The sequence below is a fragment of the Choristoneura fumiferana genome, chromosome 28 (genome assembly GCF_025370935.1).
Source record: "Choristoneura fumiferana chromosome 28, NRCan_CFum_1, whole genome shotgun sequence".
Taxonomy (NCBI): Eukaryota; Metazoa; Arthropoda; class Insecta; order Lepidoptera; family Tortricidae; genus Choristoneura; species Choristoneura fumiferana.
In genome coordinates, this window is record NC_133499.1 from 4,093,121 (window position 1) to 4,120,971 (window position 27,851).

General features: G+C 40.0%; 2 protein-coding genes and 1 non-coding gene across 3 annotated transcripts in view; 2 read left to right on the forward strand and 1 right to left on the reverse strand.

Annotated features, from left to right (window-relative positions):
* Nucleotides 1–1,945: 1,945 nt before the first annotated feature.
* LOC141443869 (U6 snRNA-associated Sm-like protein LSm2) lies at nt 1,946–2,439 on the forward strand. Its single transcript, XM_074109233.1, has one exon. The coding sequence runs from the start codon at nt 2,065–2,067 to the stop codon at nt 2,350–2,352; it is 288 nt and encodes a 95-aa protein (XP_073965334.1). The 5' UTR covers nt 1,946–2,064; the 3' UTR covers nt 2,353–2,439.
* Nucleotides 2,440–5,492: 3,053 nt separating this feature from the next.
* Nucleotides 5,493–27,851, forward strand: part of LOC141443828 (uncharacterized) — a 78,191-nt gene continuing 55,832 nt past the window's right edge. Inside the window, exon 1 of the mRNA XM_074109199.1 lies at nt 5,493–5,888. The gene's annotated coding sequence lies outside the window, so the exon portion shown is untranslated. The remainder of the gene's footprint in view (nt 5,889–27,851) is intronic.
* TRNAL-UAG (transfer RNA leucine (anticodon UAG)) lies at nt 11,040–11,119 on the reverse strand. The gene has a single exon. It is a non-coding gene; the product is annotated as a tRNA-Leu (tRNA).

The following is a 27,851-nucleotide window of genomic DNA, read 5'->3' on the forward strand; positions in this document are numbered from 1 at the left end:
TCCCCTCCCTTTTAGGCCGGCAACGCACCCGCAGTCCTAATTATGCTGTAGGTGTCCATGGGTGGCGGTTATCGCTTACCATCAGGTGACCCGCATGCTCGTTTGCCAGCTATTTGATAAATAAAAGGGGCAGTGGGTTCGTATCCGGACTTGCACTTTCGCTTTTCGAAGAAACGTCTTGAGGGAAACCTGCATTCACCAAACAAGAGCCAAAAGAGAAAAATTGTGCCCTGAGGATGAACTCTGCTTGAGTTCGAAACGCGTCTATGTAGTTGGTGATGATAGTTGGGTTTGTGTGTGTTCTATACAGTGTGGAGGTGGTGGAACGGTGCGCAAATTTCTTTCTCACCCGCGACCTTATGAGCTACGTTTATGCAAGAATGTGTGTTCATGCAGTTTCTCCACCTCTAAACTGTAAGAACACAGACCTAGCGAATATACACAAAAAAAACATAAAAATTGGTCAAGCCGTTTCTTTCGAAGGAGTTTGGTCACAAACATTTTTGACCCGAGAATTTTATTTAATGTCTATTGAATATTTGTGTAGCCATCAAAAAATAATTTATTAATTAATAAATATTAAGAAAATACAAAATATCCATAGGACTAAAACTACTATTAAATTAAAATAACTAAAACTAAAATTTTAATTAAAAAAGAGAGGTCCATCACGCAGGCAGCATTCCCGCGTTGAACTGCGATTGAGATTCTTTGCGCGGGAAAGCTGCCGGCGCGAGGGTTGCCTGTTGCCTCCCTTAACCTATTGCTGAGCTCCTTATATAGCTCCAGCCCACCCTTACCCCAAGGACCTAGAGTCTCGACGCCGAAAGCAAAGAATGATATTGGGCGCCGAGACAGCTATATCAATTTGCAACTTATATTTTGTTGGACTTAGTTGCCAACTGCTACTAAACTTGTCATGGTAACTTTCCCAAAGTCCTATATATAATTTCATTTCACTTTGCACTCTATTGTTATACCATTAGATTCATTTTACAACTGAATTAGAACGATGCGCGCGCGCCAGTGGGAGGAGCTTCTTGTAGCCCCGCCTAGTGAGTACTGAAATTTATTAAAATAGTAAAACCGGTTGTCCTGCTCTAAATATTTAGGTTTTCAGCGGGATTTATTGTAATATGAAGCATGCCCTTTCTTTCACACACGCTAGTAGGTTAGAAAGGAATTAACGGGCAAGTGCGTGTTGGGCCATGCACAGTGTAGTTCCGCACTAACATGCGGCAAATACCTAAGTATTAAAAAAAAAGTATGAATATACAATATTAAATTTTGATCGATTATCAATCGATTCGATTCATTTGTCTGGGCTGAACTATGTTATACTATATTACGGACCCTCAAGGTGAGATGAGTGGCGAACAATCTACACTCAGCATTGGGTGGCTATGGGCTGAAGAAGAGAGAGAGAGAGAGAGAGAGAGAGAGAGAGAGGGGTCCATGGATTCCATTAAAAAATACCCTGGCTTATTTATACCCAAAGAGGAAGGAGATACAAAAATAATATCTTTGTTTATACCTATTGCAATACCACCAGTGTGACCACCTCATTTTTACAGAAGCGCTAGTAATTTAATGTGTAGAAAACTGAAAAAAAGTCGCTGAAATAAAGGAACCGCTGGATGCAGGACGCGTTGACGTAATCAAAAAAAATACTGGTCTGAAAACCAATTTACTAAAGAAAGGTGGCAGCACTATGAACTGCTTTTAAGTTAGCGCAAAATTGAAAATAAATGTAATGAATTTTGTTGATGCCCTCAACAACACTTTACAAAATTATTTAGTGCAAAATATTTCGTCTTTCTAGATGCTTTGTCGTTAAATTATAATTTGTTTGGTTGGATGGGTTTTGTGTCTTTGCTTTATTCTGAAATGAAAAAATGAGCCTCATCTCTTCTGTCAGTCAATGTCAATGTCAAGAAAACTGACGCTTGGGTAGTTGTGACAGACAAGAAGTGTCGCTGTGTCGCAAGTGTATTTTGTTTATTGGGAGCTGCTGCATTGTCAATTGATTCAGAACATATTTTCTGCCGCCTTTACGTTATAAAAATGCTATTTTACTCTTTCTTCAAATCCCTGGTGGGTAAAGACGTTGTGGTTGAGCTAAAGAACGATCTAAGCATATGTGGGACGCTTCATTCCGTCGATCAGTACTTGAATATCAAGCTATCGGAAATCAGCGTCATTGATCCAGACAAATATCCTCATATGCTGTCGGTGAAAAATTGTTTTATACGCGGCTCTGTTGTCCGTTATGTCCAGTTGCCGGCTGACGAAGTGGATACTCAATTACTGCAGGACGCGGCGAGAAAAGAAGCAACTGTCTCTACAAGATAAACATAACCTTAAAATGTTCGTGAAAGTGTATGGACTTAAATGCGTGTAAATAATAAGAATAAGCTTGAATAAAGTAACTTTGTGATAGTTGTAGTTGTTTTAATGTGTTTCTGTTATTAGAGATACTTTAAAGTAGCTGTTTCTTTCATAATTGTATGTGCGGTACTAAATGTATTGCTGGTTTTTACTAGCTCCGTCATATTTGTTTGTTTACTTCTATTCTTTTAATTTCAATCTCGTTCATTTCAATCTACTTCCATTCTGATTGACTTCATTGACTTGAAATTTGATACATAATGTAGGATGACAAAAGTACAGTGTGGTACAGTTAACAAAAAGGGCTCAGTAAACAAAGCTTGAATTCTGAATTCTAATTTTTTTTTAATAGACTACTAGGGAAAAGGCAAAGGTTATAAGTGCATAAGGTTAAGTGCTAATTGTGAAGAATTCTGAAGAATTCAGCTACAACAGGAAGGCCACAGTTAATCACTATGCAGGTGGTATTTGAAAGTTGAACCATGTTAACCAGTAGTTAATTTAACCATACAAAAGTACTGATCTTAAGATTTTGCTCTACAGAGTTCCGAATCTGTGCAAATATGGTTGTTGTATGGTGGAATCATCTAGTGCACTTGTTATCACAATCGTTTTCACCACTTTCTTTCTGTCACATGGTATAAGACGAGGGTAGAAAGAGATGGTGAATGTGATCACAAACATCAGCGCATTAGACAATACAGCCTCATACAGATAGACAGCTACTATGGTTGGTATTTTCATGGAATTGAATCAGACAGTGCATAACCGCTCTGGATTTCTATGTGACAGAAAATGTTCAGATTACTATTTGTTTTTTTTTGTATCTTTTATATCAAGTCCATATTTTTGAAAATATTATAGAAATTTAATTTAATTTTGAAATTTGTGTCTAGTCTCCTGTCCAGTGGTAGTGTAGGGGAATAGCACGCAGCACGGATTGCTGAGGACCTGGGTTCCATTCCCAGCACTGGTCTATTTTTCTGGTTTTTCTGTGCATCCATGTTTCTGCTTGTGTTATTGTGTGAAATGTATAGAAAATATTCAGTTCAGTAGTAAAGGTGTGAAACTTGTGAAAGCTACAAACAAAGTCACTTCAGCATTTTTATAATATTAGTAAGTAAGCAAGGATGTCATACATAAGAGCTGAGCTGAGGAGCCTGAATGCCAATGTCTACCTGGCTAGCTCCAGTCTACACCATCAAAATTGTATTATGCACTGGAAATTAGGCCTCTAGGTTGGCAACGCGTCTGCAATACCCCTGGTGTTGCAGATGTTTTATGGGCGGTGGTGATCTCTAACCAGCATGAGACCCACTTGCTCGTTTACCATGCAGTCGAATAAAAAAAAATGGAAAATGGCGCCCCTTGCCATTTGGCGCCTACCTAGCGACCACTTCTCTGCTCTACTCCAGGCCGGCGCTGGCCACAAACTTGTCATATTATACTATCTTTTTGGTCAACAGTAAGTATCATTCCTTTGCTTCCGACTCGTCGTCGACTTTGGACTCGTTTGTCGTCTAGACGAGTACTTTGGTAACCAGGGGCATAAAGTACAGTCAGCAAAAAAAACTTATATTAGAAGAATTTTAAGAAAAACTTGTACTGAACTCTTTACGGGACCCTTCATGTACGAGTCAGACTTGCACTTGACCATTTACATTTTATTTTATTTCATGTCATGTTTGAGAAAATCACTAACAAGCCTCGGCCGGAACGTGGGGTTGCCGGCCTCGTCTATATCTACTTGGCCGGCAAGCAACCCCCTACTTCCCGGCCTCTACAGTAATGTACTATTGTCACAGAATAAGTAATAGTACAAGTATATGCTATGCTATTATTGCATTGTAATTGTACAGGTAGTTCGAAAAAAAAGGAAAAAGGGCCGCAAAATTGAGAAACAACGCCATCTCTTGTCGAGTAGTTTGCAACGCACAACCTTTTGCTGTTCATCCACATACAAGAAACGTATTATTTTCATTTCCGTTGCTCAAAATATTTTTCGTAACCATGTTGTATTGTACTTATAAGCTGTCAGTTCTCCTTAATAAATTGTAAATTTATAGATTGTAAATTCTGTCTACTTTAAAAAATTACCTACTTAGTTTTTTTTTAAATTTGAAAGTAAACACATCATTACTTCCTTTAGATATTACTATAAATACGACGTCGTAGGTTTTATCTAACTCACAAAACAAGTTTTCCACAGTCGAAGCTCCAACGAATAAAACTGTAATGTACCTAGTGCTAAAAAAACGACTTTTTGCTAATGTACACGGTCGAGCTAAAAACTAAATAAATACCTAGGTGTCGACGATATGAGAGATCGCTTAAACACACGCTAACTTAGAAGATGATTGTTTCGAGACTTAATTATGACACAAAATAAATCAAATATGCCATTGACGTAGGTTCGCAATTCTACTTTGAGAATTATTTTTTATCCGTAATTGTGCCCGTTATTATTATGGCATTGTAGATGTAGCTGTGCATTGAATTGAAGACAGTACCGGCTCCTCGAAACCGGCTGGCTAGATGGTAGCATAGCGACTTTACTATCCCACACGTTTACGTTTAGTACAATCACAGGTCGGACTAAAGCACTATGTAGTATCACTATAAGCATCAGGATTAAAAAAATGTATTTTAACGCCATCTTGTGTTGAGTAGCCGTAATAGAGAACTAACACTTCAAACTAAGTAAAATTATTTTATTGTAAAACGTGCTAATTTTTTTTGCGTATAAGAAAAACACAAAAATAAAGGATATTCAGTTATCTTGAGAAAATATAATATTTATTTATATTACGCGCAAGGTTGGAAAATTGTTAGTTTTTTTTATATTGGCTACACAATTATAGGTAGCAAATTAGGGTTGCCCTTATAAATATATTTGTTCTCATAGAAGAAATATGTTTTATGGCTTTCGTTGTCAATCGATTTCGATACACCGAATTAAAAAAAACACTAATTTACCTTTTTATTTTAGCTGTTATTTGAAAAATATATGATAGTGCATAGTTTAAAATGACGGCAAGCTTTTGTGTCGTAGGTTTTTGCAGCAATAGATGTCAACACTGACTCATGTAGCTTTTAAAAAAAAGTTTTGTATATACTATACTATAATCGTATATCTCTTCTGTCGTTTCATTATTTTATCTTCGTTCGTATTCTCTTGAAGGAATACTCTTGTCTTTCAAGTATAACGCCGCTAGTGAGTGTGAAGTGCCTCAATTATTTAACGAGATGACAAACATATTTATTACATGTCAGCTACACTAAAACACCGATACAGTCACAATTTCATACATCATTCATTTATCATCCCAACATGTGATTCCGAATGTAAATATTTAATTGATATTATCGCACAAAATGGACGTGAAAGGTTGTAACAGTGCGTGTGAATTGATGTGACTTGTTGTCGTTTATAATTCGACATATTTGTGTGGTGGATTTAAGCATATTTCCATCGCCTGGCTTCAGCTTCTGTAAAAAAAGTAAGTGGTTTATTTTTTTATTTTACGATTAGTTTGTTTTCCGTTACACTTTCGTACATCTGCGTGCAGTATGCCGCATAAAATGAGTCATAGTACTGTTATGTTTTTATCTTTGTTTATATGTATAAAGTGTTAAGTTCCGACGCCTTGCCCTTCCTCATAATTAAGTCTAATTAACGTTGTGCTTGACAATGTTTATTATGTTCAGTGTCATACATAGGCACTTGTCAACATTTTTTACTAATGTTTTCGTCCAGTGATTTGTTGGCTGTGTTACCATTGTACTCAGAAACAATAATTAGTTACAATTTTCCAGTCTTCCAAATTGAGGTGACATCCACGCGTTTTTTTTTTAAATTAAATCTAAGTAAAGTTTTTTAACCTACCCTCCTGCTATCCCCTATAATCAGGACAACTCATCCACAACATGGCCATTTATTTGTTACTGAAAAATGTGTAAACTTAATTTTTCATCACACTTGCTTGTAAGAAGTGTTGTAACCTTTTACTTGTATATTACCCTCATCCAACAGAACATCAACACGGGTGACACTCTTTCCCGGCCCGGATAATACCGACATGGAAATACCAACCCTGTTTTTTGTGTAAACACCCATAGAAATTGACGTGAGCTTCTATTGGTGTGTACACGAAAAACAGGGTCAGTATTTCCATCCCGTTATTATCCGGGCTGGGAAAGACTGTCACCCGAATTGCTTTGTGACGATTACATAAACAAGTAATTTAAAGATATCAAACTGTATATTTAAAGATTAAACTTGTTTTCCTGTAAATATGTCATTATTCTACTGGATGAGCGATTACACCGAAGGGTGTAATGACTTTGATGATGTATGTACAGTCTGCAACAAAGATATGAATCAATACAGCTAAAGTGCAAAAAATATGTATGTACACAACCTTAATGTTTAGGCAAAGTCCTGTATACATTATTTTTGTCACTTTAAACATATGTATGTTTTTGTTGCTGACTGTACTTCTGAGGTGTGTAGGTCAGGTACTCTGCTGCGGGGGTGGCGATGGGTTGCTGGAGCTACCTCAAAGCTGGATGCCAGGGTTTTTTTTTGACTGGATGGCAAACGAGCAAGTGTGTTCGGCATTCGGCCGAAATTCGGTTAATATGCCGAACATTTGGCACTAGAAAAAAGAATCTACTTGTACTATTTTAACTGAAATTAATAGAAAACATGTCTGTCTTACCAGTAAAATATGCAAAAAAAAATAAATAAACCTTTTGTTTTAATAAATACCTTGATTACAATTCGTAAATTGAATTTAAAAAAAAAACTAGTTTTTTGGTTCACAATTTTCACAAACTAAGTATTGAGAAACATTGAGTATATTTAATCATTAAAAGGTGTTTTCAAGAATCAAATTTAACAACCTTTTCTTATCTATCTACTCGTATTTAAAATTTACTAGAGGCAGATTGTCAAAATGAAGTTCGGCCGCAATCTGGTCGAATTTTGAATTTTTACCAAATGTTCGGCCGAAGTTCATATTCGGTTCAAACCACATTTGGCTCATCACTAATATTTACTCATAAGTGAACTAAAATATATTTGAAAAACCTTATTATACCTCATATTTTACATTTAGTTAAAAAAAAACACTACATGTAGGGGGTGTAGCAGGGCTTTCTAGCATTATCACTCTTTAAGCTAAACCTACCCTTCTTACCTACCTTATACTTTCTTAACCCCTTGTATGCTTAAGACACAGATCTGTCAAATTTTAGTTAATGTTTTTATATTTTTTCTTAAACCAGCAGAATTTGTGCTTATTAAACAGATGAGACTAGAATTTGTTTGGTACTTTTTTAATTCCCGCATATGAGGTGAGGGGCCATCTATGGACCAATGACTCGTCTTTAGTAGTTAGTACTCATGGGCAGTGGTGATCATTTCCTATCAGATATCTCGCTTGCTTGTTTGCCTCCCTCTCACAATAAAAAAAATAACTATAAGGGTCTCCTTTTAGGACTATGTAACCTAAGGCACTTGTCTCACCGCCAGCGAGGAAACGATTGGCTATCGACTATTTTCTCGCTCAAGAAACGAAAAAAAGATATAAGATCCTGTGTGAGTAAAAGAGACTCGTATATTAATAGTTGATCGCTGGCTGTTCACACTGTCGGCGAGAACTCGCTCTTACATCTTTTGTCGCAGCGACAAGAGCTATAAAACTCGCTGATCTATAGATACTCGCTCAGCGATGTCAGCTTGGCGGCCGCCCCGCACGAGCGAGTCGAGAGGAGCGAGTAATCGCCCGTCGCAAGCGAACACTCGCTTACAGCCGAGCGACAAAACTACACTCGCTTCTCGCTGCTCGCCCACTCGTTTCTAGTTACTCGCTCTACTCGCTTCTCGCTCATCGTCGGCGGTGGGACAAGTGCCTAAAACTCATAGAAAATACGAACAAAAAATTACATGGAATTGGTTGTAACATTCTGAAATGGTTTTACAGTGGTCAGAGAATGTTTTGACTACATAATGTAAAAGAAAACGAAAGTGTGGGAATATCTTGCTGATGTATTATGCTAATTGTGATCCTACATAATGAACTATTAAAGCTTGACATTGTTATTTATTTACACAGTTGATTACGCAAAACTGGAATCGTTATAGCTTCCTTTTGTTATGAGGTTATGACATCCATTATTGTGTAACAGTTGTGACAATAGATATGTCATTGAATTGGAATTATCAAACATCATGTAAGAAGCTAGGAGTTATTAATGAACATTTTCCTAAGTCAAACTGGAGAGGTTCCTGGATGGATCACCAGGAATGCAATACCAGATTATTGTATCACTAGAGCTAAAGACGAACTACAGCCCAAGCTGTCACAGTTTGAGAGCACACCTGTTTCCAGCAGTGTCCTGTATCAGAAAAGATGACTGTGGATAACATAGTGCAATAAGTCCAAGAAGTACTAAGAATCTGTATGATATATAACGTGTAACCACAATACATACAACTAAGTTTGTTACGTATATTGTGGTGTAACTGTGTTATACAGAAAACGACACACAAACACCTAAACGACAAACTCGAAGCGCAAATAGTCCAAAATATGCCCGCCGCGCGTTTGACCAGAACTGAGTACCTTGTATGTACTTAAAATAAAAAATAGAAATAGAAATATTTATTCGCTTTTCGCACATATATTAAAATATAATAAAAATACTTATACCTTGAATGTCAAGTTGTAGTAATCATATTAATCATCATTTATATTCACTCCATGTGTTTCCTAAGTGCACAGTTTAGCATTGAATTTTGTACTTCCTTGTTCTCTTTGTTTTCAAGATTAATTTAGAATATGCAGAAGTCATTGACACCTGCGTTTTTAGGATTCCATATCTCCAAAAGAAATACGTTTTTTGTTTGTAATTTCATTTTTAATATAAGCTTGTTTGCGGACTGTACTTTTTGTTCCAAACTACATTTTCATACTAAATTTCAAGTCAATGCCATAAACCATTGAGGAGTTCCGTCCTGCAAAGACGGTCCTGCCTGGACCACCACGATGTCACTGCCAGATTATGGCATTGTGACCAAATTTACATAAATATGCCAAATTTCAGGTCTATCTGACCACTGGAAGTGGGTCAAATTTAACTAGCAAGATTTCACCCAAATCCATACTAATATTATAAATGCGGAAGTGTGTGTGTTTGTATGTTTGTCCGTCGAAACGGAGCGATGGATCGACGTGATTTTTGGCATAGAGATAGTTTATGGTCCAGAGAGTGACATAGGCTACTTTTTATCCCGGAAAAATGCACAGTTCCCGAGGGAACAGCGCGCGATAACCAAATTCCACGCGGGCGAAGCTAGTTTATAAATAAACGAACAGGGCAAGCTTGTAAAAACGGATGGAACCCTTTTAAGGTCTCTACCCACTACACAGTATAATACTATGACCGTAATAGGAACGTCTTAGGCACGGAATATAACGCTACACGGAATACAACATGTCAACGGCGTGTCATACCCATAAGAAGTGTCAGAGAGTACATTGTATATAGAAAAGTGTATCGGCACCATTTTTGACGCTCCGTGCACGGCACGCAACGGCGACCGTTGATTATGAAACGTGCTAGTGGGCGTAGTCTCATATTTTTAACTAGCTTAAGCCCGCGACTTCGTCTGCGCGGATCTAGGTTATCGCGGTATCCTATGTTGATCCTTGGGGTTCAAAATACCTATATACCAAATTTCATCAAAATCGGTTCAGTGGTTTCGACGTGAAAGCGTAACAGACAGACAGACAGACAGACAGAGTTACTTTCGCATTTATAATATTAGTAGGGATTACAAAATAATATATTTTGCCTGTAGACTAGAGTCTTCGACCAGTGTGTGTTGCCAGTGACTTATGGCGCTGAGACGTGGTCCTTGACTGTTGGCCTTTTAGAGAGGCTCAGAGTCACGCAACGAGCTATGGAGAGAGCTATACTTGGAGTTTCTTTGCGCGATAGAAACCGGAATAGGTACGGAAATTCGTCGAAGAACTAAAGTCACCGACATAGCTGGAAAAATATGCAAGTTGAAGTAGCAATGGGCGGGCCACATCGCTCGAAGAACAGATAACCGTTGGGGGAGAAAAGTCCTCCAGTGGTGACCACGAACCGGAAGACGAAGCGTTGGCAGACCTCCCACCAGGAGGACTGACGACATCGTGAGAGTTGCGGGAAACCGGTGGATGCAAGTGGCGAGTTGTCGTTCATTGTGTCGTTCCAAGGGGGAGGCCTTTGTTCAGCAGTGGACGTCTTCCGGCTGATGATGATGATGATGATGATGATGATGATTTTTGCCTGACACTTTCCTTTTACGGTGATGGTGTGATACGGTGTTGTGTTGTGCGAATAAATGCGAAACACTGCGTACATTTTGCTTAGGAGAGGGGCTTTACTAACACTAGATATTCATAAATAAATACCTACAAATTTGTACTGAGCCCTCGGTGCGCGAGTCCGACTCGAACTTAGCCGGTTTTTGTTTGATAAAGAAAAAAATACGTGTCCATCCATTTTCTAATAGTCTGACAAACTATTAGGTGTTCTAGGACTCTAGATAGCATATTAAATTAAACTGATTAAAAAAAAAATACTAAAAGGTCTTGTGACAGCGGTGGGATTCGAACCCACGCCCTTTCGGACTGGTGCCTAAAACCAGCGCCTTAGACCGCTCGGCCACGCTGCCTCTGCTGCATTGTGCGGAATTACCATACCGGTCTAGGCGCGCAGCCAAGGTATATATATGACGTCATAGATAGTAATTGTTTTACTTTTATGCCACATGCGTCATATAATATGTTAAGTTCGCATACTTGCTCGTTTAGCACGGGTACAGGAACGGGCTATAGATTATAGTGCATGATGTATTTCGATTGGTAAAATTTTAAGGATTTATGTCGCCTTCTGTGAAGTCGCCAAGTGGTCACAGCGGAAGACCAGCGTTGGCCTATACGGCCAACACTACACTGCAGGGCTACTCCGAAACTCGAAACTCGAAGTTCGTGTCGTGCGGTCCCTCTGACACTTATTCTATTTAATACGAGAGCGAGAGGGACCGCACGACACGAACTTCGAGTTTCGAGTTTCGGAGTAGCCCTGCTGAGCTGAGACCGCTTCGCGATTTCGCAAATACCTACTTACTACGTACTTAATACTTGTTTTTTTAGGGTTCCGTACCTCAAAAGGAAAAAATTGAACCCTTATATGATCAGTTTTTGTCCGTCTATCTGTCTGTCAAGACGCTTTTGCTCGGGAACGCGTGGAGGTATCAAGCTGAAATTTATATCAAATACTGAAGTCTTGTCCCTTGGAGCTGTGAAAAAATCAAACTTCTAATCTAAGCCAACGCAATCAAAAGATGCAGCCGTTTATGCTGCAAATTTCCGCAAATTTTCGAAACTCGCAAGGGAATCAAAACCTACAGGGTACTTCCCGTGAACTCAGAATCTTGAAATTTGGTATGAAGGTAGCTATTATAACACAACCAACTTGAAAAGTCTGAAAATCTTGTTTTTTTATGTCTGTCTGTAAATATCTGACTCCACACTGCGTACATTTTGCTTAAGAGTAAGGCTCTGCATACACTGGATGTTTTAAATCACTCGGAAAAAGCGAGAAATATCTTCAAGACACGATTCCCGTTTTATTCCCCGTGCACTTGTTTTGTGTTTAATGTAATTTGCGAAGTGCGAATAAATATTTCTATTATTTCTATTTCTAAAATTCGGGTCCCAATCGAATTACGACGGAACCCCTTCGTAATATTGTATTAAATGAGTGGCATTTTCATACCCATTAAATATGGAACTTTGTTATTCAGTTTCGAATATCTAAACGGGCTGTGGTAGTTTCAACAACGTTGATTATAAAACTCCCGTGCCATAGCCTGTTTTTCTTCTTTTTTTATTTTATTTCACTGGATGGCAAACGTGCAAGGGTTCTCCTGATGGTAAGAGATCACCACCGCCCATAAACATCTGCAACACCAGGGGTATTGCAGATGCGTTGCCAACCTAGAGACCTAAGATGGGATGCCTCAAGTGCCAGTAATTTCACCGGCTGTCTTACTCTCCACGCCGAAACACAACAGTGTTATTTTAGACGTCTAGTTATTTGCCCACCAAATTTCATCCAAATCCGTCCAGTCGTTTTATCGTTAAGGTGCCTCAACATACACACACACACACACACACATACACACACATACTCACAAACTTTCGCATTTATAATATTAGTAGGAAGATTAGGATTGAGTCAACTTGTATGTATTTTAATTTCTTGATGCGTGTGCATAGACATTCATTAAATTTTAATTAGTTCGTACCATACCAGCTCTTGTGAATCGACTTATACTTGCGTGGCAGACTAGTGGTTAGATATATGGCCTTTCATGCAGAGGATCACGGGTTCGAGCCCGGGCAAATTACATTTGAAATTTTTCGATGATCATTCCCGTGAAGGAAACTGCATGCAACTGCGAAGCATTTCAATCAAAATAGGGTTTCCCTGCGCCCTGCAGAGGGACTTGTAGGTCAAAATGATGATGACGATGAAGGCTTCCTTATTCTAACTACGGAGCCCTAAAAAATAATTTCAATAATGCCAAATGCCACAACTTGCCTACCTATATCGTGATCCGTAATAGGTCTAAATTATCCCCAGGTGGGTTTTAGCCGTTTATCCGTAGGTTAACACGCCGTGTTACTAATTTATGACCCCTAGAAGGGGAGGGAGGGGCAGAAAGCTGAAGCGCTACGGGAAAGCGAGACGCGGATATAAAGAACTAGATCCGGTACGGTCCGGCCACGACGCCTATCCATAGATTTTATTAACCCTTAATAAGGTAGAGGCGATTTAGCGACCACATGCATTGATTTGGAAAATCAACCTTATTGTTTTAGTAATACGTATAAGTGTTTGGTGTGGGACGCTACGTGTGTCAGCCAGCACCTTTGCCGCTTCCCATCTCGGTCGCACTACACGAGCGGCGGGAGCGGCGGCCGAATCTCAGGCGGCTGTGAAGCGGGAGGAGTATGCCCCATTGGGTTCGGGGTATATATTCGTTCCCTTGGCGGTGGAGACGGCGGGCTGCTGGGGGCGGATGCAAAGCGTTTTGTAGGTGATTTGGGCCGTCGACTCAGGCAAAAAGGGGAGGACCCTCGCTCCGAGTCATTTCTGGTGCAAAGGCTGTCCATAGCTATCCAACGTGGTAATGCCGCGAGCGTTATGGGCACCTTTGTGGCGGGAATGGCGAGGGGCGAGTTATTTGACTAGGTTATAGTTTTCTATTGTTATTATAAAATAAATAAATTTAGTTTAGTAATAAGTTACAATATTCATTGTAATTATTGAAAATACTACTAGCTTTAAAAATATCCTTGCCAGGTATTTGTTCGATGGCTGCTTTTGATTCTGTGGTAGTATGCTCCAATAAATGGGGCCTTATTAAGGGTTGAATTCACGTGAGAATTTACTTCATTTGAGATTTTATCCCTGCCCCTGTGTGTGGGAATATCGGGATAAAAAGTAGTATAATAAGGCCGCCTATTGCTTACCTCAGAAAGTCTATGTGTATAAACCTGTTTTCTGTACTGCTTGCTATGTGTTGGTGTGCAATAAAGAGTTCTTGTATTGTATTGTATAATGTCCAGCTATCTACATACCAAATTTCATCCAAATCCGTCCTTAGATTGAGCCACTTCCATTCCATGAGCCATTACATCGCTGTCGGCCTGTCGGGTTCCCAGACCCAGACAGGGTGGGACGGCATTACGTATTTATATGAAGGCATTCGTGGGTTTTGCATTGATTGAGAGATGTCTAGCCTACCCCTTTGAACTTAAATGGCACGATGTTATTTAGGCAAATATCCTTATGGTGGCACTTCACTTGGTGTTGTGTATTCGCGTTGCGTTATTGACATCTCCATCGCTCATGCCAGTAATGAAATAGTGCATCTCGTTCGTACACGCAAATATTTCGGTGAATTCGCCAAGTGAAGAGCCAGTATTACAAAAGTTAAAAAAACCTTCATTGTCATTTCAATTTGTACGGAACCCTCGTTGTGCGAGTCCATTTATCAGTTTCTAACAATCCAACAACGGAGTGTGCTCAAGTTGAATACAACGTAGCGAAAGTTTGTTCAGTGTTGGAATTGATAAAAAAACCTGAGCCTCCATTGTCTAGTAGTGTTTTAACCTCGCAGAAATCAATATGGCAGTTTAATCCTTAAGTATTTAGCAGTACAGTACTTTTTTCAATCGCGGTAGAGATATAGTTACACCCTTTTTTGTTGTGATGTATTTTTGTAGGGTACAATTGATCGGGTTTGTTTTGCTCGACTGTTGGTTCTTAGTTTTACCTACAGTTCGTTTGTTAGCGCTGAAATTCCCAGAATGACTTCTTCAAGATTAAACCTTAGAAAAAACAACCGGCCAAGAGCGTGTCGGACACGCCCGAAATAGGGTTCCGTAGACATTACGATAAAAATAAGTGATTTTAACGGGGGAGACGCTCGATTTTAATGAAAATTTGCACTTTAAAGTTGAATATTTTGCAAACAAATCACTGAATCGAAAAATTGTTTTAGCAACCCCCTATTGGTTTTTAAAGATCGATCCAACGATGACCCACACTACAAGATTGAACGAGAAAAAAAAATCACCCCACTTTACGTCTGGCAGGTACTGTAAAAAAAATATTTTTATTTTTTTTGTACCATTTTGTCGGCATAGTTTACATATAATATATTCGTGCAAAATTACAGCTTTCTAGCATTGATAGTCCCTGAGCAAAGCCGCGGACGGACAGACAGACAGACATGCCAAACTTTTTCGGGTTCCGTTTTTGCCATGTTGGCTACGGAACCCTAACAATAGAAACGCTTCATTTCTATTGATACATGACCACGACAAACACATTGTGCGCAGGCGCATCCTTGCACATTTCTGGTGGTGGCGGGTTCTTTGTGGGACTACGGAACCCTAAAAAATGAAAGTTCGTGTTTATACTCGTACGGGGTTCGATGAATTAGCACCTATTTGCAATTCAACGTTGCGTCGGCTTTCCTGTCTGTAAATGTACTTCCTATTACGTCATATATTCAATCGGGTGTGTAATGTAATAATTAGGCTGCGTTTTTAACCCCCGACGCAAAAAGGGGGGTGTTATAAGTTTGACCGCTATGTGTGTCTGTGTGCCTGTCTGTCTGTCTGTGGCACGGTAGCTCTTAAACGGGTGGACCGATTTGAATGTGTTTTTTTTTTAAATTCTAGCGATGGTTCTTAGACATGTTTTATCAAAATCGGTTCAGCCGTTTTTGAGATATTGAACTTTGAAGTGGCAAACTCGGAGGTTTTACAACTTTTTGTTGTTTAGGTTATTTATTTTCACATCGCTGCTCTATGTCTCAATAGCGTAGGTACATGTCTTCCTTAGCCACGCTCAATCGCTATTCCTTGAGATTGACGTGAGCATACCCCCTGTTCCGCCCAATTCGCTAAAAGCTTTGTCAGCTTTTGTTAGTCAGGAGCCATCTCTTTCGTTCCGAACGGCATGGCCGACAGCTTTTATATATTCCTCTCTGTGATATAAGCATTTAGAAAGGTGCAATATCTGGTAAAATATCGAGTCACTTATGGGATATAGTGAGACATGGAATTATAATTTACTAGTTGTTGTCAGCGACTTCATCTGCGTAGAATACGATATTTGACTATAATTAAAACTTGAGAATGCCTGTTATCGAATAGAGAAATAATTTTAAACCTACCATTACAAATAACAAAGTTATATAAAGGTTTGAAAGTCAAGATTAAACAGAGAAAAACATACTTGCATGTGACGTCACACGCAAGTAGCGCCATACTTGCTGCATAGAGAAAATCGTTTGAGAAAGAGACAGGTATATAGTTTTTTCGAAAAATCATTACAAATCTAATTTTCAACCGATTTAAGTTTTGTTGGTTAGGTTAGTTTAGTTACAAGCTTTTATTTAACTCGCAATGTGTGTCTGTATGTAGGTATTTATGTGAGGGTCAAATCTTGCAAGTTGAATTTGACCCGCTTCCAGTGGTCGGATTGGATCCTGGTGATCCAGCCAGGATCCTCTCTGCTGAGCGGAACTCCTCAACGGTTAATGGCATCGAGTTTAAATTTGGTACGGAAATGTAATGAAATTAAATGACAGTGCAAGACAGTGAACAAAAAGTACAGTCGGCAAAAATGCTTGTATCAAAAATGTTTTTTTTAACAAAAAAAAATCACTTGTCATGCTCGTAAAGTTCGTACCTATTTATGCTGCATCTGCGCATCATAATAAAATGACTTTTTATGCTCGAGTAAAATCTTCGTCTAAGACGAAGGCGATCATGTATACATAAACAGCCACAAACAAAGAAGTTTCTACATATATTTTTTAATAATTTTTAATTTAGATATAACTAAAAATCAATTAAATAAATCAATAAACGACGAACGGTGGAGCAAGCGCGTTTTGGAGTGGAGACCCCGGCTAGGGAAAAGAAATGTGGGCAGACCGCCTGCTCGATGGTCCGATGACATTGTGGAGACAGCAGGACCGGTCTGGAAGAGAGAGACGGACAGTCGATCTGGGTGGAGAAAGGTTGGAGAGGCGTATGCCCGACGGTGGGCGAAAACGCGCTAAAGAAGAAGAGAAGAAGGAAATCAATAAAACTAAAATTTTATAGTTATATAGTAGTTAATGCATGAACAATAAAAGGTACATTACATAGTATGTGAACAATGAGGGCTATCGTTTTTTGTCTCACTAGATGGCGCACTGTTGCGTGAGGTTTTTAAGAATGGTTTTGAAAGTCTGTTATTACGGGCGTGGAAACAAAGTTTAGATTAAAATCATATTTAATATACCTTAAAACCGTACCATATAAATATTGAGCATGCCACAGTGTTGCATAGTCCCTGTTTTGTTCGGAAAAAAGGGAGGACAAAGGTTTCCGAAAGACAAAACTGTCTCAAAACACAGACATTCATTTCCCCGGAACGCATATTTGCCATAATTAATTTCAGATATTGCAAAATATTCACAAAATTATTCTAATTATAAATAAACCCGCGTAGCTCACCCAAAAACTATGAGATTTGACATTTCGGAGACCTCACGCTACACTAGCGCCTCTAGCGGCGAATTCATTCGCGATAGCCCTCATTGTTTCCATTGTTGCTATTTCATTTCCTCGCCATCGAAGTGAAAAGCAGAGTGTAAAACTCGAGCATTAAACCCACTTTCCCCTCGAGGTGTCTAGGCTCGGGTGGTCATATGAACGTCTCGAGTAAAATGGCACGTTTTATGCTCTTGTCGTACAATCTACTTTTTTATGCGTTAAGTGATACGGAACTGTTCGTGATTGAGTCCAACAGGTTTTAATTGTAATTAACAGTAAATCGTATCAGATAAGGAATTCACACTGTCCCTGTTGCAATGTCACTCCGTCTGACATAGTTCTGGATATCTATAAAAGCATCTATACTGTTGAAACGGTGCTTCTCGTTGAGATTACCGTGAAATGAAGACAAACTAGCGAGAGGTCGAATACAGCTGCGATACGCTTACGACTATTACTCAAAAAGTTGTCCATTTTTAGGGTTCCGTAGCCAAAATGGCAAAAACGGAACCCTTATAGTTTCGCCATGTCTGTCTGCCGCGGCTTTGCTCAGGGACTATCAACGCTAGAAAGCTGTAATTTTGCACGAATAAATATATATGTAAACAATGCCGACAAATTAAAAAATTTTTTTAGAGTACCTCCCATAGATGTGAAGTGGCGGTGTTTTTTTTTTCTCATCCAACCTTGTAGTGTGGGGTATCGTTGGATAGGTCTTTTTATAACCATTAGGGGGTTGCTAAAACGATTTTTCGATTCAGTGATTTGTTTGCATAATATTCAACTTTAAAGTGCAAATTTTAAATAAAATCGAGCCGGTGAGTGGAGAAACGTGAAAAAATTCAGGATGGTAGTAAGTATATCAAACTTACAAGGAAAACTTTAACGGTTAAGTTTTCTTCAGAATTATTAGTAGTTTAAGAGTAAATAGCAGCCTAAGGTATAAAATATACCTAAACTTGGAATATTCCGTACAAGATACGACATCCTTAGAAAAATATTACTTATTTTTTTTGTAATGGCTACGGAACCCTATTTCGGGCGTGTCCGACACGTTCTTTCCCGGTTTTTAAATTATTGAGTTGTCCACTTATTAAAAATTATATATATTTCCTGACGCTACTTCACCACAAAAAATTTGTAATATTGTTTTTAAATATATACAAAACCTTGTGGTAAAAGTGACAAAAAGTCAGATAAGTAATCCGTGTCGTTGGATCCAATAGATAGTTTCGATGTAAAGTACAATTCAATAGAATCTGTCAATTTTCTACATATTTAAGACACCCTATCGTGGGCACACTTGATTATATATGTCCCTGTTGTTGCAATTATCATCTAAAAGGAATCAAAAAAGAATAATAGTCACATCACAAAGCCTTAGCAGCGGTGTTTATATTAGTAGGCTAGAAGTGTCTACAGGATTGTCAGATTCTATTGAATTGGAGTTTAGTTACAAAATTACGATTTTTTTCCTCACAAGATTTCGTGACGTTTTGTTGGAATTAAAATGTTGGATTATTGATGTAGTTTATGTTTTATGATCTCGTCCTTAGGGTTAATAATTTCTTGACAAAACTGATTTCTTGTCAATTTGATGACGGGACAACTTTTTGAGAAATACTCTAATATCTGCCACAGCGGAGCGTGCAAAAATATCTGACGTCCTACCAGCCCTAGACATATTTAGAGTCATATCAGATATTTATGCACACTTTGTTGGTGCTGACTGTACGCTTGAGTGAGAGAAGGGTCCATATCGGCTCGCATATTTGTTGAAAGTCATAGGACCATTGTAATTTAGGGTGTAAATAAAGACGGGCAAACAGTTCCTGTGAATCGATCAACTCGATTATCGTAATAATTTGATGTAATGTCTTCTTTGTCATGCATAACTTTTTTTTAACCCCCGACGCAAAAAGAGGGGTGCTATAAGTTTGACCGCTATGTGTGTCTGTCTGTGGCACCGTACCTCTTAAACGGGTGGACCGATTTGAATGCGGTGTTTTTTTAATTTGAAATCGTTTTTTTTTAATTCTTGCCGCAAAAAGAGGGTGTTATAAGTAGACCGTAGTTCTCAAACGGCTGGGCAGTTTTTGATGCTGTTTTTTTTGCGTGAAAGTGAGTTCATTTCCGGTGGTTCTTAGCTGTGTTTGATAAAAATCGGTTCAGCCGTCTTTGATTGATCTTTGGAATGACATTATCGGAGATTTTTCAACTTTCCTAAGCTGAAAAGTCCCCGTAGAATTCGTTTATCGCTATGCCGTGGGAACTATGCATCTTTCCGGGATAAATACTATCCTATGTCCTTCTCCGGGACTCAAGCTATCTGTATACCGAATTTCATCTAAATCGGTTCAATGGTTTAGACCTGATGAAGTAACAAACAGATTTACAAAATCGTATTTATAAGCGTAGTGGCTAAGAAAGGGAAAAGCAGGCTGAAATGTGTGGTGCATGGGAGAAATTTGTGTCTAGACTCCTGTCCAGTGGTGGCGTAGGGGTTTGGCACACAGCATGGAATGCTGAGCACGCTGGGTTCGATTCCCAGCGCTGGTCTCTTTTTCTGTTTTTTTTCTGTGCATTCATGTTTCAGATTGAATTTTCGTTGAAAAAAATTTAGGACTTACAAGCACCGAATTCCTTCTAAACCGGTTCAATGGTTTTTGGTCATCGGTTCTATTGGAAGGAGGGTTATTTGAAATTGTGGCTGGCAACCCTAGTGTTATCGCATGTCGGGAAAATTTAGTTCCCACGGGATCCTCGAGGAACCCGTCTCAGCTGACGCAAGCTAATCTGGACCACGTCTGAACCGTTGTCGGTCCGTATCGACCACGTGTGTGCTAAAAATACAACTAATGCTATAATACAGCTGTGGCGTGTTGCGGATAGAGTCGAGTTTGGAAAGAAATATTGCGCAAGCGATAAATATATCGGTAGCTCCTTATGTATTAAGATTGTTTTTTTGGAATCTTTTTGTATTTTTTATTTCAATTCCAAATTTTTACTTTTACGGTCATCCCGTAAAACCTAAATTGAAAATACAAACTGGAATATAGCACGGATAAACCAGAAAAATAAGACCAGCACTGGGAATCGAACCCAGGTCCTCGGCATTCCGTGCCACGTGCTTTACCGCTACACCACTGCTGGACAACGGTACTCGGTGTTTACTCTTTATTGTTAAAAAAAACTTTTTAATTAAAAATTAAACCGCCGCAGAAACTGAAATACTATTACGAAGTGCACAATTCGAATTTCGTATCTTGCCGTCCCGCTGACGCTTCTATTGTTTAATGCGAGATTGAGAGAGACGGTACGATACGAACTTCGACTTTGGAATTTCGTATTAGCCCCCCAGGCAACCTAAAAATCGGAGTTTTTTAAGGAGGAAACTTCATAATATAAATCGTCTATCGATCGGCCATTGTTATCGGTCACTGCGAAATTATTTCTAACTTTTTTATCTAGAAGTATGTGTCACTTATCTCAATAACACTAACACTAGACGTAAACAACAATTTGGGAATGAAACTAACTAGATAATAAGATTGCCGCTGATAACTTTACAATTTTAATGAACTAAAATAATTTCCTTGCTCACCCGCGACCTTACGATAGCTAAGCTTATGCAAAATATGCGTGTTCATGCAGTTCCTCCACCTCCACACTGTAAGAACACACACAAATCACACAAACCCATCCATCACCACCACCACACTACACTGACGCGTTTCGAACTCAACCAGAGTTCGTCTTCAGAGTGACACAACCGTACGTGTGTGTTCTTACAGTGTGGAGGTGGAGGAACTGCATGAACACGCATATTTTGCATAAGCTTAGCTATCGTAAGGTCGCGGGTGAGCAAGGAAATTATTTTAGTTCATTGATATGGACCTCCGCAAAGTAACGCCTGATTCAATAAATTATTTACAATTTTAGTCGTTTCTAGCTCTTTTTAATCCTATTCAAAAAATCAATAATCCGACCGTCTTGAAAAATCTGGTTTGTTATTGTTGAAATAAATGTAAAACTTACAAACATAACGACTGACACTGACACGCAACAAAACCATACTAATATTATAAATGCGAAAGTGTGTGTGTTTGTATGTTTGTGTGTTTGTATGTTTGTCCGTCTTTCACGTGGAAACGGAGTGACGGATCGACGTGATTTTTGGTATAGAGATAGTTTATGGGCCAGAGAGTGAAATAGGCTACTTTTTATCCCGGAAAAATGCAGTTCCCGAGGGAACAGCGCGCGATAACAGAATACCACTCGGGCGAAGCCGCGGGCAAAAGCTAGTAAGAGATAAATAAAAAAACTTAGTTTTTACAGTTCTTTTACTAAATATATTTGCATTGAAAACGTCATAATTTAAGAACCTTTACACTGTTTAACTGCAAATATAAAATTATCATAATGCCTTGATTATCTTTTAAACAGTAAGAGTTTGACCCCTATTATAGTGTCTTAGAGAAAACCTTAATTTCACCTGTTACATACCATACGCCCTTAAGTTAACGGAAATCAAAAATAACACAATGTACATTAATTCAAAAGTGCATTATTATTTTAATTAAACAATTGCATTTAAATTGCACCACGTAGACTTCGACCGGTTTTCAATGCAAGTGCATGTGCATCTCATACATATAGATCATATGTTGACCTTCTAACTCCTCCCCACTTTAATGGAATAAGTGGTAGGGAAATGAGGTGCCGCTAGCACAATATGACTTTTTCTTCCATTCGTTTTTTTTCTAGCTTTGATTGCAAGCTTTTATTTAACTTGCAATATATGTATTATGTATGTATCTCTGTTGTATGTGCGGGACAAATCTTACAAGTTAAATTCGACCAACTTCCAGTGACTTGAAATTTGGCATACTTATGTAAATTGCGTGACAATACGATAAGTAATCTTTTTTTTTTTTTTTAATTTAACTGGATGGCAAACGAGCAAGTGGGTCTCCTGATGATAAGAGATCACCACCACCCATAGACACCTGCAACACCAGGGGGATTTCAGATGCGTTGCCAACCTAGAGGCCTAAGATGGGATACCTCAAGTGCCAGTAATTTCACCGGCTGTCTTACTCTCCACGCCGAAACACAACAGTGCAAGCACTGCTGTTTCACGGCAGGATTAGCGAGCAAGATGGTGGTAGCAATCCGGGCGGACCTTGTACAAGGTCCTACCACCTGCATCTGCCAGTGACATCCTCGTAGTCCGGCCTGGATCGTCTCCGCAGGGCGGAACTCTTCAACGGTTAATGGCATAGACTTGAAATTTGATACGGACTGTAGTTGAGACGATAATGCAACAGTCAATAAAAAGTTCAGTCGGCAAAAACAACCTTGTAATAAAAATTAAATTTTTAGCTCATCATCCCAGCCTATATACGTCCCACTGCTGGGCACAGGCCTCCTCTCAGAACAAGAGGGCTTGGGCCATAGTTCCCACTAGACATGTGCGCCGATCGAAAAATTGTCGGCGGCGGCGTCTGATGGTTTTTTGATCGGCGGCGGCGGCGTGATCGGCGTGAAATCGGCGTGGCCATAGATTGCGTATTTTTTGCCATAACTTTGCAAGTCCTGTTATCTGACGTCCGAAAATGTTTCTCATAATCATCGGGGTTCATAACATCACTAATCATACACCTTGTTTATACTAATATATTTTGTGTTCATTCAACTGAGCGGCAAAAAATCTGGCCCTCAAATGTATACATAAGGGTGGGCCAAATTTTGTGCCGCTGAGTATATATTTTTTAACACATTCGGCCCCAGTGACACAACGTCTGTGACTTTTTAGTTCTTACAAATACGTGTCACTGGCATAGAAGTGACTGCTGTGGAATATGCGTAGGCATAGTGTAAGAGCTTAGTGGATCGTTGCCGGGGCCGAACGTGCTAATCATAAGAGCTTATCCGCAATATTGAAATTCATAATGCGATTTCGGTCAATTTGACGTACATAGATTGGGTTCAGGGTCGAGGCGGAGCGTGTACTGGGGTACGTAGAGTTAACGCAGGTGTGCAAGTTTTGCGTGGCTGCGAGACGCCAGTACACCGTGGAGCCGAAGGAGGAGGAGGCGAGACCTAGCGGCAGAAGAAGCTATGGCTATACGCCAACTACAGGGCGGCCAGCTAAGCCCTCTGCGTAGCCATTGGCCAAACGAAAGGTGATAGCGCTCATACCTTTAGAGCCAAGGAAGAGGACGATTGCCCGGGGGGAGGTGGTTTTGGAAGTGTCTTTAAACATAGCCAACGCATTCAGCAACCTGACCTGGGAAACCATCAAGGAGGCGCTTATGTACCACAACGTGCCGGAGTACTTGTGCAGGGTACTAGTTTCATATCTCTCTGAGAGGGCGATCCGCTACCCCGCGCAAGGGAGAGTGGGTAGATTGGGAGATGTCGTGCGGCGTCCCCATGGATCAGTCTTAGAACAACTCCTGTGGAACATTGGTTAGGACTGGGTGCTGCGTGGCGCCAACTTGCGGGGGGTCGACGTGACTTGTTACGCCCACAATACCTTCGTCACAGCACGCGCGGTGCCACCTTCCGTGATGCGTCCTTGCTGGGCACCACCGGCGTGGCCCAAATCGTAAACCGGATACGGACTGAGACTAGATGTCGCCCTTCATAAGTCCGATCCATTTGTTTTTCATGGGCCTCGGAAGGCACCTCCTGTAAATGCCAGCATGGTAAAGTGGTGATGGCCATCTGCGGATGCCCTTTCCGCCCAGAACAAGACCCATCTGCAACCGCAGGGTAACGAGGGCGTACTGCACTGGCGGGCACCCCACCGTAGGAGTTAGACGCTGAGGTGCGGGCCAATGTCTACCGGCGGGTAGCCGAGGCGCGCTAGAGGGAAACGGCCGTGCAATGCGCTGGCCACTGGACCGTATCGGGAGTACGGCCCATCCTGCAGGGATGGGTCGAAAGAACATGGGGTGTTGTTTCCTTTCACCTAGCGCAGGTACTGTCGGGGCATGGCTGCTTCGACAAGTACTTGTGCAAAATCGCTAGGAGGGATGCAACACCAATGTGTCACCCACCAATGCGGCGGGGCAGAAGATACGGTGCAGCACACGCTGCAGGTGTGTCTCCCCTTTGATGAACAACGAGGAAGCCTCATGGTAGTGGTTGGGAATGACGCTTCACTGCCAGCTGTCATTAAATCCATGGTGTGAGGCGGAGCGTGAGCGCGAAGAGGATCCAACCTCTCAGCCTATGGACCTCTGGTTATAACTATAACCGTTGGAACGTAGAATTGAAATGATTTAATATAATTTAATACATAATAATCAAATATGGCAAGTAATTAGCAAAGAAGTTGGTACTACTTTAAAATTAATAAAAATTTCGCCACGCCGATTATACGCCGACCAATTTCATCGGCGGCGGCGGCGTGCAAAAATCGTCGGCGGCGGCGGCGCGGCGGCGCGGCGCACATGTCTAGTTCCCACGCGGGCCCATTGCGGATTGGGAACTTCACACACACCATTGAATTGCTTCGCAGGTTTGTGTAGGTTTCCTCACGATGTTTTCCTTCATCGCATAGCTCGTGGTAAATTTCAAATGTAATTCCGCACATGAATTTCGAAAAACTCAGAGGTACGAGCCGGGGTTTGAATCCACGACCCTCTGCTTGAGAGGCGATAGGTCAAACCACTAGGCCACCACGGCTTATGGGAAATTTTTAGCTAAAACTTATTAACTCCATTTATCTTTACCGTAAAGCAAACTAGTCTAGAAGTGGTCGATCGAACGGTACAATGTAACGCAACTTGCGCGATTTTGCTTGCAGATCTAAATCGGGCCTTGAGAGCCTTGCGAGGGTGGTACTTTGCCCACGCGTGGGCCGGCCGTCACTTTTACAAGCCATCACGTTCTACCGGCTTTCTGTATTTGCATTATCTATTTATAGCGCGGTCTTGAGCTTGGTGACGGAATAGGTCGCATCGCTTTAGGCCGGTGTCTTTAATAAATATTTAAGGGGGGGGGGGCTCCCATACAACAAACGTGATTGTTTTGCTTGATATTAATAACGGCAACAGTTAGACGCTTAAAATATTCACAGAATGTTTAGTTGTGTATAATCACTTTAAATATAAACAATTAAATTACACACATACACACACACACACAAACATCACGCCTGTATTCCCAAATGGGGTAGGCAGAGCACACGAAACGTTACCGCTTCGGATCCACTTTTAGCCATATTAAGTTTTAAGTTTGACAAATACGGTACAACAGTGACAGGTTGCTAGCCTGTCGCCTACGGTATACCTTAACCTATATCCTCAGTCGCCTCTTACGACATCCACGGAAGAAATGGTGAAGTGTAATTCTGACCCGACACCACACGAACATATAAACACAGACAATTAAATTTTTTTGCTAATGTCTAACGTTGTATAGATAATGGTGCGGAACCCTGCGTGCGCGAGTCCGAGTCGCACTTGACCGGTTTTTATTTATTACACACCTACGGAACTAATAACACTAACATGAGTGCATGGGGCCTTGCACTTTGTCGCGGCAAGGCTCCAAAGCTGCGCCAGACCTCCCGAGCGGCGATTTACGCCTACACGCTGTTATAAATATTGTCGCTCGCGCACACTTGCAGTTGGTATAGTCCACCAAGAAATTGGTTTACCACGCAAAGGTTTAATGTCATTTGTAGTGCTTTAACGTCAAAGCCTATTTTCATTCACAAGTCAATATGATCCTTATTGTTTTACTAGCTTTTGCCCGCGTGGAATTCGGTTATTGCGCGCTGTTCCCTCGGGAACTATGTGCATTTTTCCGGGATAAAAAGTAGCCTATGTCATTCTCTGGCCCATAAACTATCTCTATGCCAAAAACCACGTCGATCCGTCGCTCCGTTTCGACGCGAAAGACGAAAAACATACAAACACACACTTTCGCATTTATAATATTAGTATGGATTTCTAAAGCACTTTCTTGGTCGACCATACACTACTTTAGTCCTAGAAATTTACTTAATTAATTAGTATTTATTAAATGAACCCTCTTTACAACTTTCCCTACGGAAAATCCATACAAATTTGATCAAAATGGAAAACCGCGAGGGTTAAAATCTGCTAACTCAAAAACGCACCTTAACCCAACGGAATAGAGTTAATTTCACAAAAGCATTGGTTCTCAAATTTTTTAAAATTGATGCCTTGTTCTAGGGCTTCCGTCAATTTAGAGAAGGAAATTCACTTAAAGGTTTTCTGTGGAGCTGAAATGAGCTTTATTGTGTGAGGGATAGAGTCGGGGATGGCGGTGATTGGCGGTGCGTGCGGGTACTTGTCAATATAAGTGTCGTGATACTTTAATCTTTGTGCACGTGCGCGGTGGAAAAAAAATGTGACCAACTTAGAAAAGTTGAATATCCCTTGATATTTATTTTCATTTTAAAGTTTAATAATTTCAAAAACGGCTCGTAAACATAGCCAAGAACTATCAAACTCGTTTTTGCGTAAAAAAAACTGAAATCAGTGGATTCGTTTGAGAGCTACGATAACAAAAAAACTGCATTCATAAATTAAAAAAAAACCTGTACTCAGCTCGGGAATCGAACCCGGACGTTATTAATTAAAAACATTATTAAAAACATGTAATACCAAGGACCATATATACTTATATATGGTATATATGGTTCTTGGTAATACAAACATTTTATTAATTCTAGATATCGTATTTCATAGTAACATTTATTGCTTATGACCTACGCTACCGATATCGAAATAGAAATAATTTAAGTTTATTTTTCAAAACGACCGGATTCGATTCCCGATTTTTTTTTTTTTTTTTTGTTTCTAAAATCGATGACATAGTTCCTATGAACTAGACATGTGCGCCGATCGAAAATTGTCGGCGGCGGCGTCTGATGGTTTTTTGATCGGCGGCGGCGGCGTGATCGGCGTGAAATCGGCGTGGCCATAGATTGCGTATTTTTTGCCATAACTTTGCAAGTCCTGTTATCTGACGTCCGAAAATGTTTCTCATAATCATCGGGGTTCATAACATCACTAATCATACACCTTGTTTATACTAATATATTTTGTGTTCATTCAACTGAGCGGCAAAAATCTGGCCCTCAAATGTATACATAAGGGTGGGCCAAATTTTGTGCCGCTGAGTATATATTTTTTAACACATTCGGCCCCAGTGACACAACGTCTGTGACTTTTTAGTTCTTACAAATACGTGTCACTGGCATAGAAGTGACTGCTGTGGAATATGCGT